We start from the raw sequence: 22,669 nt of genomic DNA on the forward strand, positions 1-22,669 counted from the left end.
ATTATTTCTTTGAAAAATTAACGTGGTGTGAAATAGCATTGGCATGCATCAAGTAGCCCTTGGGCTGAATTTCTGTAAAGGTTTGTCAAGGAATAAGTGTTGTGCCAGTTGCTGTAGATATAAGGATGTAAGGGAATCCCAACCCTCAAGAGCTCATAGTCTCGTGAGGCAGTAACAAGTAAGAACACATCTGCCTAAGTAGCCCTGTTATAAGAATATGAAGTAGGCTCTTGATCAAATGGGTGTCTTCCCTGGTAGCTCAAATGGTTAAGAATCAGCCTGCAATACAGAAGAACTAGGTTTGATCTGGGTCAGACATATCCTCTGGAGAAGGGCATGGTGATCCACTCTGGTATTGTTGCCTAGAGAATTCCATGGACAGAGGAGCCTGGTGGGCTACAGTCCATGGGGTCGCAAAGAGTCCGACAAGACTAAGCGACTAACACTTTCATTGGTCAAATGAAGCAGTTTGGGACATTTGCCCTGGCTGTGTCCAGTCTCTCTGGAACTCAAATGCAGTGCGAGTTCAAAATGGAGAGACAACGAGGTGAATCAAAGAGTGCTAAGTCTGCCATTAGGGAGCTGTGAGGGACCTTCTGCAGCTTGTTTTCACCTACCGCTCCTGGCCTTCATTTTTGTTTGCAGGATTCTGATTTATAAACCCATTTAGCCAACAAACTTTGCAAATGGTTGCAGTTCAGTATGCAAATTGGAGCTACTCTGGTAGTCAGTATGAAGCACAGGGTGAAAACTTTTAGGCTGAATCACCTCCTGGGGTTGTTTTAGGACAGACATTCTACGAGTATGGAGAAAACAAATTTTAGCTAATATTCGACTTCTACTAGGCATTTGCTGTTTAAGCCTTTACTTCTAATTGTGGAATGCAGAGCTTTGGTCTATGTTGAAAGAATCTCAGGCATTAGACAAGTGAGCAGGTGAGAGGACTTTGGGGAAGTCCTGAAATTCAACTGTGCCTCCTTGTGAGGCTAATCCGGAAGATCTGAAGGTAAACCTGGTTTAGACTTCTGAAAGTAGCTGGATGATGGGGGAGGATGGGCCATCCAGAAAGGATGATCCGCCGTCTCTTCTGTGTCTGGACAGGGTCCTCCCTCCCTGGGGGCATTTGCAGCTGTTGGAGGCCAGCTCCTGGGACTGATTGAGACGGAGGGGCATCCTAGCTTTGCACTCATTTCTTCTCTAGGCCTCCTTACCCCAGCATCTATCTGCCCCTAGGGCTTCGGAGAAAGCAATGGCACCGCACTCCAGTACTCTTGCCTGGAAAATCCCATGGATAGAGGAGCCTGGTAGGCTGCAGTCCATGGGGTCGCTAGGAGCCGGACACAACTGAGTGACGTCACTTTCACTTTTCACTTTCATGCATTGGAGAAGGAAATGGTAACCCACTCCAGTGTCTTGCCTGGAGAATCCCAGAGATGGGGAAGCCTGGTGGGCTGCTGTCTGTGTGGTCGCACAGAGTCGGACACGACTGAAGCGACTTAGCAGCAGCAGCAGCAGGGCTTATCCATCTGCTAATTACTTCTTACTCAATCGTTCCCTGCTTACCCACAAGCCCTGGTGCTTGCTGTTTCCTTTGCCTTACATTTCTATTTTTCTGTCTTCAGAAATAGGATAAGGGTACAGTTGGCCTTTGTATCTGTGGGTTCTGTGGATTCAACCAACTGTGGATGGAAAAAATGAGAAAAAAATTTTCTAGAAAGTTCCCCAAAGCAGAACTTGAAGTTCTTGCACACCAGTGACTATTTATATAGCATTTAATTGCATTTATTATGTACTGAAAGTGATCTAGAGGTGATTTACATTATGCAGGAGAATATGCACGGGTTAGATGCAAATGCTACACTGTTTCTTATAGGAAATTGAGCATTGGAAGATTTTAGTATCTGAAGGGGGTCCTGGAACTGATTCCCCTGTGGATATCAAGGAACAGCCATGAAGTACTTTATGGTACTTTCTTTGATGTCCTTAAAGAGTCTCCATGTTTCTGGAGATGAAATTCTTCTAAGAAGTTTTATCTTTTTATTACATAGGTAGAATTGTTTAGAAGTCTCGCTATTTTTATAGACAGTGTGACAGTAATATTAGCATAGAAATAGCTTATAAGTTTTACTACAATAATGAAAAATAAAGGAGACAGTTAACATAATATAGAAAGCCGTTTAGTTTTCACCCTCAAGATAATCATATAAACGTAGTGAAGTTAAGGCCATTTACCAGATTTTTTTGGCACACCAAAATCAAAGAGGTTAATTGGAAGTTAGCTCAATTTACACGTTACTGAAAACCTTTGTCTTTTAACTCTCTGTGTCATATTCTTTTTATTATACTAAATTGCCACTTTGACAATATACCTACCATATGTGGAAGGTAATGTTAACCTGTCACAGTTTCATTCACACATATAATCGGTGTTTTTTATCAAATACTCAAATATATTATGATCGCTTTATGACTAAATATACAAAGAGAATATAAATAAAGCAAAAGAGGGAGCTAGTATTTATTGAGCCATTATTTTGTGCATGTATTACCCACCTTCATGGAAATTCAGTCAAGAATTAATTCCCTGATGACTCGGGCAATGACTCGGGCCATTAGTGACCATTAGGTCATTTTTATAACGAGATGACTGCTATTCTCCCCATCTTCAGGTTTTGATGACAACAGACCTAAGCACAGTCACTAAAAGCATGAGCCTTTGCCTCGTTTCTTTTTTTAAAGAGAGAACTTTTGTTGAAGTCAATGAGTGACACGTAAAAAGCTGTACATATAATGTGAAGAAGCTGATGAGCTTGGAATAAGTATGCATCTGTGAAACCATGACCATCATAAAGGCAGAGGCAATCCATCATCTCCCCTTCACCGTTCTTATTATTGTTCTGTGGTAAGAACGTAACATGAGCTGTACCCTCTTAGCAAATTTTAGCAATGAATTATTAGCTATAGGCACTATGTTGTATGGTAGAGCTCCAGAATTTATTTATCTGGCATAATTAAAACTGTGTACTCCTTAACCATAATCTCTCCTTTTCTCTATCCCCTGGCAGCAACCACTACTCTCTGCTTCTGTGAATTTGACTGTTTTTGATTCTACACATAAATGAGATTGTACAGTGTTTGTTTTTCTGTTTCTGGCTTATTTCATTTAGCATAGTATACTTCAGATCTATCCATGTTGCTGCAAATGCCAGAATTTCCTTCTTTAATTTTCCATTGCATATATGTACATATGTATATATGATATATACCACGCATTTTCTTTATCCATCATTCATCTGTCAATAGACATTTGTTTCCATATCTCAGCTGTTGTGGAAAATGTTGCAGTGGGTGTGGGAGTACAGGTATCTCTTTGAGATTCTGATTTCAATTTCTTTGGATAAATACCCACAAATGGGACTTCTGGATCACATGGTAGTTCTAGTTTTAATTTTTTGAGAAATCTCCATGCTGTTTTCTATAGCGGCTGCATCACTTTACATTCCCACCAGTAGTGTAACAGGATTCTCTTCTCTATACTCTCTCCAACACTTTTTTTTCCCCTTGACTAATAGCCATCTTAACAGGTGTGAGGTAATATTTCCTTGTGGTTTCAATTTGCATTTATCTGATAATTAGTGATGTTGAGCATCCTTTCAAATCTATGTTGGCCATTTGTATGTCTTCTTTGCAAAAATGTCTATTCAGGTCCTTTGCCCATTTTTTTAAATTGGATAATTTGGCTTTTTGCTATTGACTTGTAGGAGTTCATTACATATTTTGGATATTAACCCCTTATCATATCCATGACTTGAGAATATTTTCTTCCATTCTGTAGTTGAGATTTTTTAGTTTGGTAATCCTGGTTTTATTTGTTTTTGTTTTTTGCTTTTGTTGCTGGTACTTTTGGAGTCATATCCAAAAAATCAGTGCAAGGCCAATGTCAAGAAACTTTCCCACTGTATTTTCTACTAGGAGTTTTACAGTTTCAGCTTTTATGTTTAAGTCTTTAATCCATTTTAGTCGATTTCTTCCCTTTGTTTCTACCCACCTTTTCTTCTCCCTGAAAAGCACACACAGCAGAAATGTGTGTTGAAATAGAAAGCCACAGGTTAAGACAAAATACCCAGCCAATTATGAATCCTGAAACTTTTCTTGAATGCTTCCTGTGTATTTAATTGCAAATGTTTATTAGCAGTAAAAATATTTTTTAATACAAAGAGAATTCCAGTTAAAAAAATCTCTCCTCAAAGTACCTGTCTGTTTCAGTTCAGCTACTAGGAGTGCAAGGAGATCCAACCAGTCCATTCTAAATGAGATCAGTCCTGGGTATTCTTTGGAAGGACTGATGCTAGAGCTGAAACTCCAACGCTTTGGCCACCTCATGCGAAGAGTCGACTCATTGGAAAAGACTCTGATGCTGGGAGGGATTGGGGGCAGGAGGAGAAGGGGACGACAGAGAATGAGATGGCTGGATGGCATCACTGACTCGATGGACGTGAGTCTGAGTGAACTCTGGGAGTTGGTGATGGACAGGGAGGCCTGGGCGTGCTGTGGTTCATGGGGACGCAAAGAGTCGGACACGACTGAGCGACTGAACTGAACTGAACTGAACTAGAAGTAGAGAAAAGAAAACAACCCAAGTCATAAGAGAATTGACAGGATTTGTTAATTTATCTGATAAACCAGAAAAGGGTATTCTAGACACCTGTAATAACTACCCACCCTCAAGACCATTGGAAGACCCATATACAGGCATATGTTTATTTCTAGATACATCTCTAACCTTAGAGAATAGCCTAATCACAGGTAGATACATCATTACTAAGGAGTAGAGGGCTCCAACAATATTAGTTGTGAGCCAAAAGAACTGGGTTGGCTTAAGACACCTTGCTGTGATGTGATTTGATGACCTTGATCTGTCTGCAGTTGAAGTTGTCAACACTGGTCTGTACAACATTGCCGTTATGGCTCATTTTTATTAATTTCTGTCTCAGAATGACAGCCTTTGTACCATCTTTCAAGCAAAAACTCTTTCTGAAGCGTGAACAGTATCAGTTGCCATGAATTTTCTTATTATGAAGAGCAGTCTGGTTTTATCACCTCCCTCTGTTTTCTGTAATTTATTCTTTATTTCATGAATTGTCTGTAGGTTTTTACTTCCTCTGTTGCTGATAGCTTCTGCTTTTCCTCTTCTCATTCATGTTCTTGAACCAGTTTCTTTTGTAGAGTCATGTTTTTCTGCTGAGAAAATTCACTCAGAATTTGTGCTGCAAGGATCTGGCCAAATTCAGTGAATAAGAATCAGGTTCCAGCTTCTATATTTGTTCTTACGGCTCATGCCTGGATGACGCTTCATCACTCAGTTTGGAATAGGAATGGTCATTATCTTTTTCAACTAATGTTAACTATTGTTAACATCGGTCTGGTCTGGTAAGCATCTATCATTTGTCTTTTCTAATTTTTTCATTCTGGTGATCTGCCAGCTGTCCATTGTCAAATTCATTCCATGCATATCATTTTAAATTAATTTTGCTTTAAATTCAAAAGTAATATCAAATGATCTGCACGGTAGACTTCTTAAAAGCTTCTGTTTATTTTCTTTGTATGCAAGATCTTTATGTGTCACGTGTGTTTTGTATAATTTATTAGTTCACAAGATCAGTCTAGTGCTCATTCCAGTCTTCTGTTTCTTACAGCGATTATAACATGCTCTTCTCAAATCTAGTATTTTCTTTGTAAATCCAACAGGGCTTAGATTCTCATTTCCCATAATTTAGTTTAGCTTCATTTTTTCTCTCAAATATTATGAAACTCTTTGGAAAACCTTGTCATAATCAATAGGTATCTGTCTTACCAAATATCTCCTCAGTTTCCTTAGACTTTATTTTTTTCTCAACTCTCAAAATAATAAGCAACTTTCCCACAATATTTGGTTCATTTCTGTAAGTCTTCAAATTAAATATTTAAGGCAAACATGTTCTTTTTTTTCCTGACATGGATTGTGGTATCTTAGTTCTCCAACCAGGATAGAACCCAGGGCCACGACTATGGAAACACTGAGTCCTAACGACTGGACTGCCAAGGAGTCCCCTTAACTTTGTTGCTTGATTTCTTCAAATATATTGCTTCTTTGATAATTCTTTTATAATCTGATATTTAAAAAATATTTTTTAAAGTTCGTTTCAAATTATTACTAGACATTTATATAATTATTGTTTTTACTCGATAAATTCTATTAATATTTAAAAGAAATATTTAAGAAGAAAGTGATAAAGTAATTCCAATAAACAGATATAATTATAGGCTCCAAAAACTTTTCATAAAAATCAGGTCTGGACCCTTCTGGCACCTTTGTTATGGATAAGACAGCAATCAATTTAAGTGTCTCCCACGGTAATCTTCTCTCTGGTAGTTCTTAACATTTTTTTCTTTATCCTAGAATATTTCTAAGTTTCTCCTTCTTTGTGTTTGTGTGATTTATTTTTACTTGCCACTTGAGTATAAGTTCTATCTTAGATCTCTCGTTTTCAATTCTGGCATAGTCTCAAATATTATCTCTTAAACAAAGGCTTCCCTATCACTTCTTTTGAGTTCTCTTATAAGTAAAATTTTTCCTCTTAGCATGGATAAATGAGACTTCCCTGGTGACTAAATGGTAAAGGACCTGCCTGCCAATGTGGGAGACACAGGTTTGATCCCTGGATCAGGAAGATTCCCCTGGAGAAGGAAATGGCAACCCACTCCAGTATTCTTGCCTGGGAAATCCCATGGACAGAGGAGCCTGGCAGGCTACAGTCCATGGGGTCATGAAAGAGTCAGACAAGACTTAGTGACTAAACAACAGCAACAACAATAGATGGATGGATGAATGGATGGATAGATAGGTAAGTAGATAGCTTGATAGCTAGATAGATGACAGAGTCTTATTCTGTTTGGGCTACTATAATAAAATACCACAGATGGGTAGCTTATAAACAACAGAAATTTATTTCTCATGTTTTGGAGGCTGGGATGTCTAAGATCAAGGTGCCAGCACGGTCACCTTCAGATGAGGGCCCTTTTCCTGATTCATAGCCGGCGACTTTTCACTGTGTCCTCACATAATGGAAGGGACTAGGGATCTTTATGGGGTCTTTTTATAAGTTCCATTCATGAGGGCTCCAGCTTCATGATTTAAACACCTCCAAAAGACCTCACTCCTAATATCACCATCTTCGGGGGTTAGAATCTCAACCTGTGAATTTGCACGATACATTTACATTCAGACCACAGTGGATAATTAGATACATCGATAAATACTGGATCTGTCTCTCTGAGCTGCATTCTACATCTTCCAAATCTATTCCTTTTTCAACCATATCCAGGTTAGCATTTATAGATTTATCTTTTTTATTTAGATTTCAGTGACCATTTTCAAGGTTTCTAAAGGATTTTCTTTCAAATCCACTTGTTCCTTTTTTCCTTGTTTATATTTAAAATCCCTTGGTCTTGAATGGATGTTATTTAATTTATCTCTTAAAGCACAATTAACATACTAATCTTTGTCTGATGCTTTCTTAAAATTAATTAATTTTACCTGAAACAAATCCGTGATCTGATTATTGAGTGCTACCTTTCTTAGCATTAGATTTCTTCATGTGTTTTGGAACTTTGATTTCTAACTGTTTGTAAGTTGGAGGTTTTGAGTGTATCTGTGGGTGTACAGTGTTCTCTGGATGTGTGTCTGCCTTTCTTTTCTCTGTATTCACCCCTTCTTACCTAATCATTTTATGCTTGTCTTTACCTGACCTCCCAGCTTTCTAGAGCAGATCTGTTTTAAAATGGCATTTCAGGACTCCTGTCCCAGATTTATGTTGGAAATATCACAGAATTAGGTATCAAACCAACAGAGGCTTACTTCATTTTCCAGTTGAGGGATTATATTCCAGAGATCTAGGTTTTTTTCATCTTCTCTTCAGCATTTATAAGCCCCCAGCTTCAAAAAGTGAGTCTGGCTCTGATGAGAGAAGTTTTGAGCATTTATTCTTCAGGGATAGAACCCATGGGCACCATTTCTACCCCCAGAACTAGGGCCAGGCAGGTTCGTGCTTTATCTCTGCTCTCCACTTTGCATTTCTCGTCTATTTCTGGCCTGCAGACATGCCCGTCTTTTTCAAATACAAATACTTCTAAATGTTTTTTGCTTTTTATAATTGACTGTGTTTAGAGTAGAAGGAACAAATCAGAGCATAAACTCATGTGCCATCTTTACAACATACTACTAATGGATTTTTCATGCATGTTATTTTAATCTTTTCAACTTCTTTGCTTCTTCAGAGCAGATATACATCTAATACATGAGGACCTATAGTCCTAACTATGCAGATCACAGACAACATAAGTACCTAGTAGTTGCTAAACATTTCTTGTTTTATTTTGTAATATACAAAATTCCTTTGGATTCCTAATCCAAAGGACATTGTATATTATATATCAGAATTTGTCAATATATATATGAATATGTATGTTTTTGAATGTGTATATAAATGCATATTTTTCATACCTATTAGAATTCCCTGGGTTTATTTACCTATTTTTATGTTTCTCCTTATGCTCCCCATCTGGCCAAAGATACCTTGAGTCTGATGAAAATCTCTCTTTATTCCAGAATACAGAAAGAAGTCTGAAATTTCAAATGCCAGTTCAAATTTGAACTCTGCCTCAAAACTGCTTCTCCTAATGTTTTCATTTGATCTTATTGTTTGATTGGTTTTTAAACCTCTTAGAAAACACAGATGGCCAGACTTACTCTGTCTCAGGGCTTGCTGGGAAGCTGATCTGGCCACTGCTGTCTTCATTTCCTGTGATGGCGTCTCCATGTGGAAGTCAGTGGCTCAAGATTACAGTTAAGAGCCACGTGGGTGCAAGGCCTGTGCTTCTGTGCCTTGAACTTAGAGTTCAGAAGTCATCCATCTGCCTTTGCAACCTGTTCTTCAAAACCAGGCAGTTCTGTATTTTCCTTGGCTTCTTTCTCTCAGCAAATATAGTAAGATCTCAATTCTCATTGTGAACTGATTATTCTCTTCTATCTGCCTGGATCATAATTCAGTGAGAGCTGTTCCTAACCAAGGAAATGAGGGCAGAAATTATATAATTGAGAGTAATGGCTTGAAATCCATGAATATCTAGAAACATGTACAAGTCTGACACATACTAGCTTGGTGGTCTTCATAGGCAACTCACTGAAGAAAAAGAGTTTTTTTCTCCACTTTAAAAATGAGATCGTCATAAAGACTAAACACTTATTGAATGACAATAATGAGCTAGCCCTTTAGAAAAATGAGACCAATAGTTACTCCCTAAATGCTTTCCAATTAAAAGCGTTCTGATTTTAAGTCAGTGTGTTATTAGAGAAATTCCAATATAAAAAAATTCACATTTAATAATAAATAAAATAATAATAATGTTTAATAAAATAGAAATATTTGTAAAATTATTTACATTACTAGTATATACATTTAACTAACTGCCAACTAAATATTTTCAAAAGAAGTTTGATGAATGTGACTGAAGAGAAGCTGTAATCATTTTTACTTAGTGCTTTCAATTATTAATATACTGAAATCTTCAGAAAAGAAATTTTCCTAAGAGACATGAAATCTCAACACCAATTTTCTTATAAACCCTTTCTTACTGATGATATCTAGGCAAGATGAACAAAAATTCTGAATCTTTAGTGTTTCTAGTAACACATCATTGGTTAGAGATCTAGGACAGCTTTTATAATTAAATGCAGCTAAATAGTTACGCTGGGATACCAGAGACAAAGTTAGCCTTTACAAATCACTGGTCCTTTTCATGTTAGTCAAAACAGTGCTAAAATATATAGAAATCATTTACTAGCCATTTTGGAATAAAAAAATTCCAAAAATTGTTCTTTGTCTTTCAGGTCCTCCAGGGAAACGAGGTAAGAGGGGCCGAAGAGGAGAATCTGGTAAGTCTCTCTTTCAGCTGTCCTGTGTCATTCATATCCTGGTTAGGGTCCCACATCTGTTCCTCCTAATTAGTGATTGCATTGCTTTTTTGGGTATTGTGTCTATGCATGTGTGTGTGTGTGTGTGTGTGATGTTTAAATCTTCTCTGCTACATCTAGAATTTTTTTTATCTTATTTCCATCAAGCTGTAGGAAAGAGAAGTTTGCAAAATGTTATTAATTACAGTTTAATAACCCCTGGCCCCCTATTTTGGCTTGTTTAGGTTAAATCTGCCCTTTCAGTGTACAGTGGAGAATTTCTTAGCCACACACAGTGTGACAGCATCACCTGCTTTCCATCTACATATAGGTGGTCAGTCAGGGTAGGTTCTCTGCAGAAACATCCGCCTTGGGACACCAGGGCATATGTCTTGGATAGATTATTATTATTTTATCCCCTGGTAAAATTTTGCCATGCTTCTACTCTCATTCTTTTCAAAACTTGAGAATTTTTATTCTTCTTGTATAGCCATAGCATTTTAGTGATGACAGGAGCCTTAGTAATCAGTCCAGAGTTTTCATTTTCTAGTTGAGGAAATGGTGGCCCAGAGTGATCAGGTGGTTAGCAAAGCTCGTGCAGTTTTTTTTATGAGCAGAACTTGAAGCACAACCAATTGTCCTGATACCCATTTCAGTGTTTTTCTTTTTTCTTTTTTTTTTGGTTTCAGGCCAAATCCCTATATGCAAAGTCAAATAAAAACTATTTTTTTGAAACCAAGATATTCAAATGAGTGTGTTCAGTTACAGTATTACTAATACTTTGATAAAGTCTAAGACTCCAAAAATGTAAATGTAAATGTGAAGTCTTAACAGGGTATCAGTTCTTTCTTGAAAGATAAGAGGAAGGTAATTAAAGGTCTGATTTTAGTAAGAAATATTATTTTTCAATATTTTCTACCTACAAGTATTTATTAGCATTAAAAACAATCTACTAAGGGTTAAAACGGTGGAAATACTAACACAACAAAAAAGATAAGACAGCAGATTGGGTTTTTGTCTCATCCTCTCCCTCTTGGAAAAATTATGTCAAAGTAAAACGGTTTTATGAAAAAGTATCTGCTTAATTCCTTTAAAGAAATTCTCAAAAGTTATCTTTAAACCTCATTCACTTTAAATAATTGGAAAGTTATATAGATATCCCCTTCATGAATTGTGAAGGTTTATAATAGAGGATGCTTTATAAATTTGTTTTCAAGGAAAAAAATGATAAAACATTGGTGGACCCAAATAATCACTGAATTGATCTTTGTGTTAAAAGAAAGAAAGATGATTAAGGGGAAAAAAGTGAAAAGTTATACTTAGGCAATTTTACAGAAAATATAAAAATCAGTTCCCAACTTTCTGACTACTGAGAACTGGTGCTTTAATTGAGCATATGGTGTGTGAAATATTGAAATTTTCTTAGACTTTGCCTGTATTTTGATGAGAATACACAGTTTTAAAGAAACATATAAACATCAGGACTTAGTCTTTTACAGATTGAAAATACTACTGAATGGTAAAGATTCTTAAAAAAAATAATGGTACATTTCTGATTTAGCCATTTTACCAAACTCAAGAAAATTGTCCATCAATTGTTTACAATCATGAAGGCTAAAGACCCTCCTGATTCATATTATCTAAATTTTGGATATATAAATTAGACAGTCTTTGCTTAAAATACATGAACCTCTCAGTAATTCATAAACAGGCCTCAGGGAATCTGAATATTCCTTGAAATTTTACATAAAATTCTGTGTGCATATAGAAGTAAATGTATTTTTCTGATGTGGTCTTATAGGTCCATGATCAAAAAATGACTGAGAATCACTGAATTCTTAAGTGGCTTCTGTGTCTCTTGGATTATGTTGATGATTATGATGATGCTCTCATGTTTTATTTCATCTTACTATTTGGCATATTCACTAATTTACTTCTCCTCTTTTTCTTATTCTCTCCACTCTCCTCCGATCATAGGTCCTCCTGTAAGTATATTTGCTGACTTTTGGCTCTTCTGCGTTAATCAGGACCACGTATGTTAAAACTTTGTTAAAATATCAAAGTCTAGTCTGCATTTCAATTAGAAAAATGTTGCTGACCTTTAGTACTTAACTTTGGGAAATTATTTTTTTAAGTACACTATTGTGTGATCATATGATGTGTTAGAGTGCAGTATGTGTCAATTAAAAAAACTTTATTTTTAATATAATCACAAACCAATTATTCTCTTGGTAATTTTGGAATAACTTATGAATTATTAATAACTCCTGATATTAAATGTTTTTCCTGGAATCCTGAGGTTTCTTTGTGAGCAAACCCCCAAGCTCTTTCACACGTCTTTCATTCGTTTAAGCCTGTATCTGAAATATTTACATTTGCCAGTACACGAAATGTAGATAGCAACATGATCACGGAAGTGATACCCCCAGAGGGCTTGGTTCAAGCTCACTCCATAGGCAACACTCCCTTTGAAGTCCCCTGGAGTTTTGCCTGCATAAAGAGCTTGAGTTGGGGCCCTGGGAGAGTTGCACTTTCTTTTTTCTTTCCTTGAGTAGGGTCATAGCTGCAGCATTCCAGTCTGCTTTGCACTCACAGGAACAGATTATCTTGTCAGCTTTGAGCTAGATGTGTTTTTGAGTAATATCCTGGATATCAGTCGTCTGACCCCAGTGCCGTACTGTGAGCTGTACGTTTACAGTAGCAGTGATCACTGGCCTTGTTTTCTCATCCCAAGTAGCCAGTGTGCTCCAGGGTTCACAGACTCCGCGTTGGCAACTTCCCTAACAGGCCAGCTTGGTCCAGGGAGAGGGGCTTAGAATATACTCGTTTACTTGATTCAGAGGAAGCATTGGCTTCTAAATATCTTTTGCAGTCTTCCTGCCATGTTCAAGGATGGAACATAAATCATCTTAGAAATGACTTTTTTTTCTGTAACTGACTTTCAGCTCTTGCTTAATGCTAGGCAGATGGCATGCCCCAGGTCTTTGGCTTCATATGTAAACCTCTGTCTTTTGAACTAGAAACAAACCACTACCACTCAAAGGAAACCTTGGCGATTACATCCAGAATAGAGTGTTCAAGGCTTCTTTTTGTGGATGTACATATTAGGTAGGCCAGAGGTAGTTCTATTTCATCTCTGCCTTATGATGACGTTCAGGATGCTAGAATTTCCTCTTTGATCCTTCACAAATTTAGGCAGCCATGTGGCTCCTGCTTTTTGGGGGGCTTTCTATTAGTGCAGGCTCTCTACTCTAAAAGATTTCAATTGATTTAACTTTTTAAAATTGTACAGGCAATATTCTAGGCACTTCACATAACGTTTATTTCGTCTCTGATGTTACCATTCCCATTATCATTAATATCCCTAAACATTACCATTTTTCAACAAGGAAACTGAGGCTCATGGAGGTTAATTATCAGTTGGGCCTCCCAGGGGGTGCTGGTGGTAAGGAACCTGCCTGCCAACACACAGGCCATAAGAGATGTGGGTTGGATCCCTGGGTGGGGAAGGTACCCTGGAGGAGGGCATAGCAATCCACTCCAGTATTCTTGCCTGGAGAATCCCATGTACAGAGGAGCCTGGTGGGCTACAGTCCATGGGGTCGCAAAGAGCAGGACACGACTGAAGCGACTTAGCAGGCATGCATGTACAGCTAAAGAGGATTTGCAAAGTTTGAATTCAGTTAGATATGTCCGATTCTAAATACTTTCTGCTTACCACATTATCTTTCTTCCTCAAAATCATGAATATATTATAACATGGGTCGTTGCTACACGGCTTTGGCAGGCTATGGGCCAAATTGTAATTCTTTTTTTATTGAAATATAGTTAATTTACAATATTATTAGTTTCAGGGATACAACATAATGATTCAATACCAAGTCATATTTCTTGATATAAATAATTACATGTAATAAAAGCATGATAAAATTGTAAAATGGCTAGTTAACATAACATGCATTAATACTATGGCTTCTCAGCTGCATTTTAAAGAAGTTATAATGTCTATAATGTGTTTAGCAAATTGCATCAAATCAAAGAAATAAGGTATAATTGTGAGTTCTTATGTTGACTAAAAACTAGCTCAAGATTAAAAAAACCATTGCTCATGAAAAAAAGAAAAACATGTTTATTCATTATGCTACCTTTCCTAATAGGATGGAGTCTTACTGTAGAAGCAGGTACAGTCTTGTAGTAAGTACTTGGGACCCCATACTCCTGGAGCCCTTATGGGTGAAATCCTCAAGTCTCCAAAGCCCCATATATGATTTTTAAGAAGTATTTGCTTTTCATCAAATTTTGCTTTAGGTGGCTTTGTAAAATATTTCTGTTATATTTCTTGCATCTGAATAAAAATGGATGAACAGTGACATTATTATGATTAAACAGAATGATCAATTTTATATTTTTTTAGATGCAGTATCCAATTATTGACAATTGGAACTTGCAGTGACCATACTCCTCCTATTTTTAGCGTTTTAATTTTATGTATATTTTTCCTTCCATTTCTTTTTGATAAAGTGAAATTTTAAAGTTTCTGTAATTTTATTTTTAGAAATGTTATTTCCCTAATTCTGTTTAACACAAAATATTTATCTCAACAAATGCAAAATGGATAAAATATCAAGGTTTTTGCAGCGATTTTAATAATTGCCATGCCTCCATTCTGTAAACTAAATGTAACACACAAAGGTAGTCTGAAAAATAAATAACCTTGTTTCTGATGAACAATGCGTGGCATAGAATCTGTATCAAGTATCCAATAAATCCTTCCAACTTCCATCTAACTGTGAACTTCTGTGGTCCTGTAATTTCACATGTACAGAAAGACTGAAGTGTAACTTTGTGTCCTGATGCATATTTTCTTGTCGTTCACTTTGTTATATGTGATCACTGGTGCAAAAGACAGCATTGGGGCCCTCATCAAAACAAACAAATAAATGGAAGATTGGTTTTCCCCAAGGGACAATAGCAGATAGATCTCTTTTGTCACTGAGAGTCACCTTTTTTTTATCACCCTCCTGCAGTAATACTCTCAAGTAAGACTGAGGAGGGAAAAACACTTAATAATAGAATTTAATTTAGAAACTTTAACATATTTATTTGATATATTTGGAAAACTTGGCAATATCACAGTAGAATTATTTGTGGCTGGAGTGTTAACTTCTGTCAGTTTCTATATCTTGCATAATAAGATCATTTATAATTTAAAACTTAAAATAAAACTTGAAATAGATCCCTCATATCGATATACTCTTTAGGAAGTTGTTCAGCTTTTTACTCAGCCTTATCCATTTTGACAAAAAGATATTGCTACCACAGGAATCTTTGCTATAAACAGCTGCAGTGGAACAATTTTATGATAATGTATGTAATTTATTTTATGTGACTATCAGGTGCTTTTTTCTATATTCTTTCTTATAAAAGTAATATGTGTTAAAACACTCCTCTAAAGAAATCCATGCAAGTGCTTGGAGTACCTAGCTTGGATTTTACAAATGTATTTGGTAGAATGATTTGTCTGACCACTGTGTTATCTGATTCCAGATGGCATGAAATTATACCTTCTATTTTGGATATCTCAAAAACACATTTATGTTTCAATAAGAAGCAAAGAGTATGATCAAAAAGTACAAAATAACTTCAGCATTTTTAAGTGTGGCAAATTGTGCACTGGTTTTGACTTTTTAGAGTCAGTGGGAGATGCCTTCTCTCTGTCCTTTTGTCCCCAAAGGAGATGCCATTCTGCTTCACATGCAACAGAATCAAACAAGTCCTAGAACGGTGGCCAGAACAGAGTCAGGAGATCTGTTTTAACTGGCTTTTTCATTTGTATCAGTCTATCGAGTGCTATAGTTGTGCCTGACTGACAAAGATATGATGTTATTGTTAGTAGAGTAGAACCCTCCGAGGTGTGAAATACAACACCTGTTCTGTTCTGTCCACCTTCAACAATTGTCAACAATTGATTTGAAGTCCGGAATCTTGTTGACAGATGAATGAAGCAAACTTTAGCCAAGTTAAGCTTACAGTGCTATTTCTGCCAATGTGGTAGATGAATTAGGAAAAGAAATCTCTGTAGAACTTTTAGATGAGAAACTCTGATATCTTTACTTCATATTGGAAAAAAACCAATATGACTTTTAGGTCAACAGTAAATCTTTTCCAGATACATCCATAACTGCAGTTTATAATAACTACCTAATATGTGTCACTTTACATACTAATTCCCATACCAGCCCAGTAAACTAGAGATATATTATACCCACCCATTTTCCAGAGGAGGAAACAGAGGGTGAGGCATGTCAAGTAAATCTAGCCCAAGGACTCACATCTAGTAGGAAGCAGAATCAGAATTTGAACCCAGGTTTATTTCTCTTCAAAGCCCACATCCCCTCACCCCCATATTTCTACAGGTTGTTTTTTAGGCAAGTAAACTTTAAGTGTTTCTACCTTCTTTGCAAGTATCTTCTTTATCTTATCCTATCTTCTATTATCTAAGGTTTATTTTAAGTTTTTCTTAGCTACCTGTAGATCATACATCTCGTATGTGATCTTTCATACTGTTCTTGATTCAAAACACACTTAGAAATCATCTAATTCTATTCTAACAGAAGTAAATTGGTGAAGACATGAGCTTTGGATCTTGAGTTGAGAAAACTTCATAAAAATTGTAATGGAGTTTTTCAGCAAACATTCCTTTAATTGCTTTTTGCTATATTCTTGATTAATTATCAAAATATTTTTATTTCTATTTGGGCTCAGATAGTGTGCTTTTGACTGTGGTTGCTATTACTTTTTCTATAATAATAAGATGCCACTGTTGTTGGAGGGAAGCAAAGCACGTATTTTGTAGGAAACAATATCCCTGCAAAATACTGGGATGGCTTGATAAATTCAGATGTAGTCACCGTAACAAACCAGATAAGCAATCAAAGCAAACCTGGAGAATTAATTTGTTTTTAATGGCTGTTTGAAAACAGAGTTATAATAGAATGACCATAGGCTGTCACAGGTGGGTAGTTCATTTTCAGACCTTATCTCCTGGAACAAAAGGTAGAAAAAGAGACACAACTGTAATCCTTACATAGAATAGAATTCCCCAGTGTTTTTCATGTCTTCTGTTTTGAGTGGTTCAAGCTGCCATGTTTGAAGAGGGAATGTGAGTGCAGTGGCAATTTGTTTCACTGCTTCCTCTGATATTGTTTACATAGACTTAGTGCCAGATTAAGCAGAACTTTGAAATTCTGGAAGTAGCAGAGATAATAGATAAAGAAATCCCCAAACTGAAATAAATAAAGGCGTTAAAGTGAAAAAAGAAAGAGGAGGAGGAGAAGGTGGAGGAAAAGACATTCAAAAATATTGACAAGATATTTTTGCAAGATTATTCTTTCTTTTGGTCCATTTCTGGATACCATCTGTTTTAGAATAACTTTAGCTGTTTTAACAGACAAACTCGGAGATGTTAGTGGCTTACCACGATAGACATTGATTTCTTACACATGATAAAGAGCACGCCTTCTTGCAGGAATCCAGACTCACAAAGACTCTACCATCTTTCACATCTGTGTTCTGATGTTACCCTGCACATAGGCATGAAGCCATTGGATAAGAGAAATAAAGAAAGAGATTGGACGGTCAGGTGGGAGGAATTTTTTGGCCAGCACTGGAAGTACAAGATTTTATGGTTTATATCATTTCTGACCACATTTCTTTGGCAAGTGTCAAGTCACATTTTCACACCTAACTGCAAGGGAGAGAGAGAAATATAGCTGTGGGCTCAGACGAAAAGCTAAACGAAGTTGGTGAATAGCCAATCTCTGCTGCCTTGTCTGGAAATAATTCCTGGAGAAATTGAAAGAACCAGAAATGTCCAGAAAGATGTATATAGGTATATCACTTGGGGAATAATGTCATCTCTGTCTTTGTAAAATTTTAGAAAGAAACATTTTATCAAAACTATTATCACTAGAAACTTTGAACAGAAACAGGAAGAGAAAATATTTTTTTGAAAAAAAGAGCAAAATAGCAGTTTATGGTGTGGTTTGTAAAAACAGGGTATGAACACCAAATTAGTATCCCCAGCTTCCCCAAGTTACTTTGTACGTTCATTGATAATGAAGACTTATTATCTCCAAGCACTTACAAAATCTTCAAGCACCAACTGACACTGTTATGGTTTTCTCTTTCTTCTCCCTGTTGCTATTTAATTACTAAGTCCTGGCTCACTCTTTGCAGCACGCCAGACTCCTCTGTCCTCCACTATCTCCCAAAGTTTGCTCAAATTCATGTCCCTTGAGTCAATGATGCTATCCAGCCATCTCATCCTCTGCCATCCCCTTCTATTGCCTTCAGTCTTTCCTAACATTGGGACCTTTTCCAGTGATTTGACTCATCACCTTAGGTGGCCAAAGTATTGGAGCTTCAGCTTTAACATCAGTCCTTCCAATTAATATTCAGGGTTGATTTCCTTTAGGATTGACTAATTTGATCTCCTTGCAGTCCAAGGGACTCTAAAGAGTCTTTTCCAACACCACGATTTGAAAGCATCATTAAGTTGTTGTTGTGTAGTTGCTTAGTTGTGTCCAACTCTTTGTGACCCCATGGACTATAGCCCATCAGGCTCCTCTGTCCATGGGATTTCCCAGAGCCAAGATTACTGGAATGGGTTGCCATTTCCTTTGCCAGGGCATCTTCCCAACCCAAGGATTGAACCTGTGTCTTCTTCACTGGCAGGCAGATTCTTTACTGATGAGCCACCAGGGAAGCCCAGCCTCTCTTCTCCTGACTGTTTCCCATCCCACTGACCAACTTCATTGCCTTGCAGTGGATCCAAGGTGACCTTCTCAACTAGGAACTGTTCTGTTATCTATCTTGTTTCATATTCCCAACTGTCTCACATCCAAGTTTAATTTTTACTAATGCGTCTATGAAAAAATGATATACTTTTAGAGTCACTTTTATAAGGTTTTAAGAGCGAGCAACTGCCATTCTTGTGGTAGGAAACACGCTGCTATGTGAAGTCACTTCAGTCATGTCTGACTCTTCGCAACCCTATGGACCATAACCTGCCAGGCTCCTCTGTCCGTGGGATTCTCCAGGCAAGGATACTGGAGTGGGTTGCCATGCCTCCTCCAGGGCATCTTCCCAACCCAGGGACTGAACCTGAGGCTCTTCCCCTGCATTGACAGGCAAGGCTTTACCACTAGCACCTCCTGGGAAGCCCAAATTAAAACAAAAACGTGAGTGTTTAGGGATGAATCTTTTCTATTCCAAAGATTCTTGGAGGATGAAATAAGGAAGAGCTAAAAGAGTGTTTCTTTTTAGGCTAAAAAATAAAAAACAAAAACAAGAAACAGGTGGCACAGGCCAGCAGAACTCTTAAAAATGAGCCCTTCAGTTTTGAAGTCTTTGCTTTTAGTTGCTGATGGGGCACCTGCATACTTTTTTTAAATATCCAGTCTACAAACAAATGGGGTGGCATGTCACTTCTTCCTATTTGACTATCGTATGTCCAAACACTTAGTTGTGTGGCTAAATTCCTAAGGCTGTCTGTGTATACAGACCGGTAATGATGAACAGAACAAATTAGGGAAGTAATTATATGACTTCTATGGATTTATGAGGCAATAACTAGCCATAGTCAAGAAAGCCACTCTAAAATAAAGTGCTGTGAGAGAAGCAGCTTGGACACGTTTTTGAATGAACATTAAAAAAAATTAATTTCTATTAAAGTACGGTATAGTTGCTTTACAATGTTGTGTTAGCTTATACTGTATAGCAAAGCAAGTCAGCTATATGTATACATATATCCCCTCTTTTTTGGATTTCCTTCCCATTTAGGTCACCACAGAGCACTGAGTAGGTTTCCCTGAGCTCTACAGTAGGTCTTCATTAGTTATCTGTTTTATACACAGTATCAGGAGTGTATGTATGGCAATCCCAATCTCCTAGTTCATCCCATTCTCTCACTCTTCTTGGTGTCCCTACATTTGTTCTCTGTGTCTGTGTCTCTATTACTGTTTTGCAAGTAAGATCATCAATAAGATACCATTTTTCTAGATTCCACACATATACATTCATATATGATATTTTGAACAAGGTCAAATGAGCGACTTAAGGCTACATTATTGTTTCGTTATGAATGGCTAAGCATTAAGTACTCTTTGGCAGCACATGATTGCAGAGAAGACCTCAGTGTCTCCATTCTTCCTAATTGGCTGCTTAAAATGCTATGATTTCTTCTTACACAAAGAGAGGCTCCTGCCTAATCTCTGATCATATACCGTGATGCTGACCTACATTTGGCCCAAGTTAACTGAGTGGCTTGTTTGATGTGAATTGAGTCCTAAACTATAACATAGAAAGAATTCCCTCCTTTAGTTATGAAATAAACTTTGGTTCTTGCTTTGGTGGAATTAAAAGGACATCAAGCCTTGGAATCTAAAGTACTCCAGGTTACATAAATGTTCTTATGGGGCTTTTTCTAAGTCATTATGAATGATTCTTTTTGAGACACATTTTATCTTCACAGCCCTCATACTTTCTTAAGACGTACTTAGTGTTGTAGTGTTAGTTGTTCAGTCATGTTGGACTCTTTGCAATCCCATGGACTGTAGCCCGCCAGGCTCCTCTGTCTATGGGTTTCTCCAGACAAGAATACTGAAGTGGATTGCCATTCCCTTCTCCAGAGGATCCTCCCGATCCAGGCGTCAAACCCGGAGCTCCTCCATTGCAGAGAGATTCTTTACCATCTGAGCTACAGGGAAGATCCTAAGATTTAACCCTAAGATTTACTTAGGGTTGAATAAAATAAAACTTTTTCTTGTTTCCTTATGCATTAATGTTTTCAGTCTCAAAAATACATATATATGTCTCATGCTTGTATTTTTGCAGAATGTGTTAATAGAAATTATTTCTGTGAGATAAGAAATGAATAAAGCATGGAATCATGGGATATAGAGGCAAGAGGGACTTTAAAGGGTTATTAATAATTAGTTCATAAAGTTATTTAAAATTTAATGCCCATTCATTCACTGATTCATTCATCAAACTCATTTTGTGTGCCTAATATTTGCCATGCCCTCTGCTCTATATCATGGGGATACAATAGCAAGTAAACATACTCACTGCCTTCAAAGACTTTCGAGTCTAGTGGGAACTAAACAAAACAAAAACATAGTAATATTATGTGAAAAATATGCTCAGGATATGTCAAGGTACAATGGGAAAATCACAGAGGGGTAAATCATCCAAATCTGGGTGGGGAAGAGATCAGGATGCCTCTGAATCTAAGTCACAGTGTTGTCAATATGAAAAATATTATTAATAAATAGCGTGGTGTTTTCCGGAGAAGGCAATGGCACCCCACTCCAGTACTCTTGCCTGGACAATCCCATGGACGGAGGAACTTGGTGGGCTACAGTCCATGGGGTCACTAAGAGTCAGACATGACTGAGCAACTTCACTTTCACTTTTCACTTTCATGCATTGGAGAAGGAAATGACAACCCACTCCAGTGTTCTTGCCTGGAGAATCCCAGGGACGGGGGAGCCTGGTGGGCTGCCGTCTATGGGGTTGCGCAGAGTCGGACACGACTTAAGTGATTTAGCAGCAGCAGCAGCAGCAGTGTTTTCAAGGAGGTTGCATGTTCAAAGCCTTTGTGATACAAGAAAGAAAGGCATTTGGGGAAACTGCATATTGAATAAGGTTGAAATGTAAAGTTCTAGGAGAAGATGAGGAAGTAAACAGAAAGCAGAGACTGTAAAGGACCTTGCATGGCATGCTAAGTAATTGTCCTAAAAGTATAGAATCTGAAGGATTTAAGAAGTTGGGTAGCTTGATCAGACAGACATTTTAGAAAGATCACTCTTGCTAAAGGATGGGAGGAAGACAAATGGGGAGAGATAGTTAAGATGCAGTTGCAATTATTCAGATGAAAAATAGAAGGGCCTGGAGAGATGTAGAGAAAGGGATAGATTCAGCGTGGATTGATGAAGTAGAAATGGCAAGATGTGTGACTAGGTGAAGGGATGAGGAGGAGAGAGAAGTAGGGGTGATTCTCAGGCTTTGTTCTGGAGAATAATAGTGCAGACCACAGGACAGAAACTAAAGAAAGAAGAGCAGATTGGGGAAGGAGATGACGCTGAAGTCTGATTGGAGCCCACATCCAGATTGAGAAAAACGACAGGAATGGAGCGACCTGAGCTGGCCGGGCCTGAGGTGGCCCGGGCCTGAGGTGAGCAGGAGTCAGGGGGTCCCAGGAAAGCAGGCTGGGCTCTTCCTAGACCCTGCCCCGCTGTGCTCTGCCTTCCCCCCAGCTTCAGGCTGGTCCCATTTTACAGTGTTCTGTGGAAGGAGAGTACAAATAGGAAAACTAACGTGTCTTTACAAAGCGGCTGAGTCACCACGTCTTCCTATCAATAAACAAAGGAGATCCATATTTGTGTAGCTAACTCACAGAAAAGGAAGAATGTTTGGCAGGCTCAGCAGAAACCCAATCTGGAAACTACAAATTTAAAAGCAATTATTTTAAATTTCATATCACAAACTTCCTTTTGGAGGCTTCCGTTAGCTACATCTATGTTAGCATACTCTTCTGGGGGTAGAAATATAAGTGCTTCAGAGCTTTGCTGCCCGGAGTCATTGATTTTAGAGGACACATAAAAGCATACTTTC

The 22,669-nt window shown here is 37.6% G+C and overlaps 1 protein-coding gene across 1 annotated transcript in view; it reads left to right on the forward strand.

The window, feature by feature from the left end:
• COL25A1 (collagen type XXV alpha 1 chain) overlaps positions 1–22,669 on the forward strand; it is a 512,490-nt gene that overhangs the window by 255,144 nt on the left and 234,677 nt on the right. The window contains exons 3-4 of the mRNA XM_024993507.2: positions 9,929–9,973; positions 11,969–11,976. Of these exons, the coding sequence (XP_024849275.1) occupies positions 9,929–9,973; positions 11,969–11,976 (53 nt within the window). The remainder of the gene's footprint in view (positions 1–9,928; positions 9,974–11,968; positions 11,977–22,669) is intronic.

This window comes from Bos taurus, chromosome 6, assembly GCF_002263795.3.
Source record: "Bos taurus isolate L1 Dominette 01449 registration number 42190680 breed Hereford chromosome 6, ARS-UCD2.0, whole genome shotgun sequence".
In the NCBI taxonomy this organism is placed as follows: Eukaryota; Metazoa; Chordata; class Mammalia; order Artiodactyla; family Bovidae; genus Bos; species Bos taurus.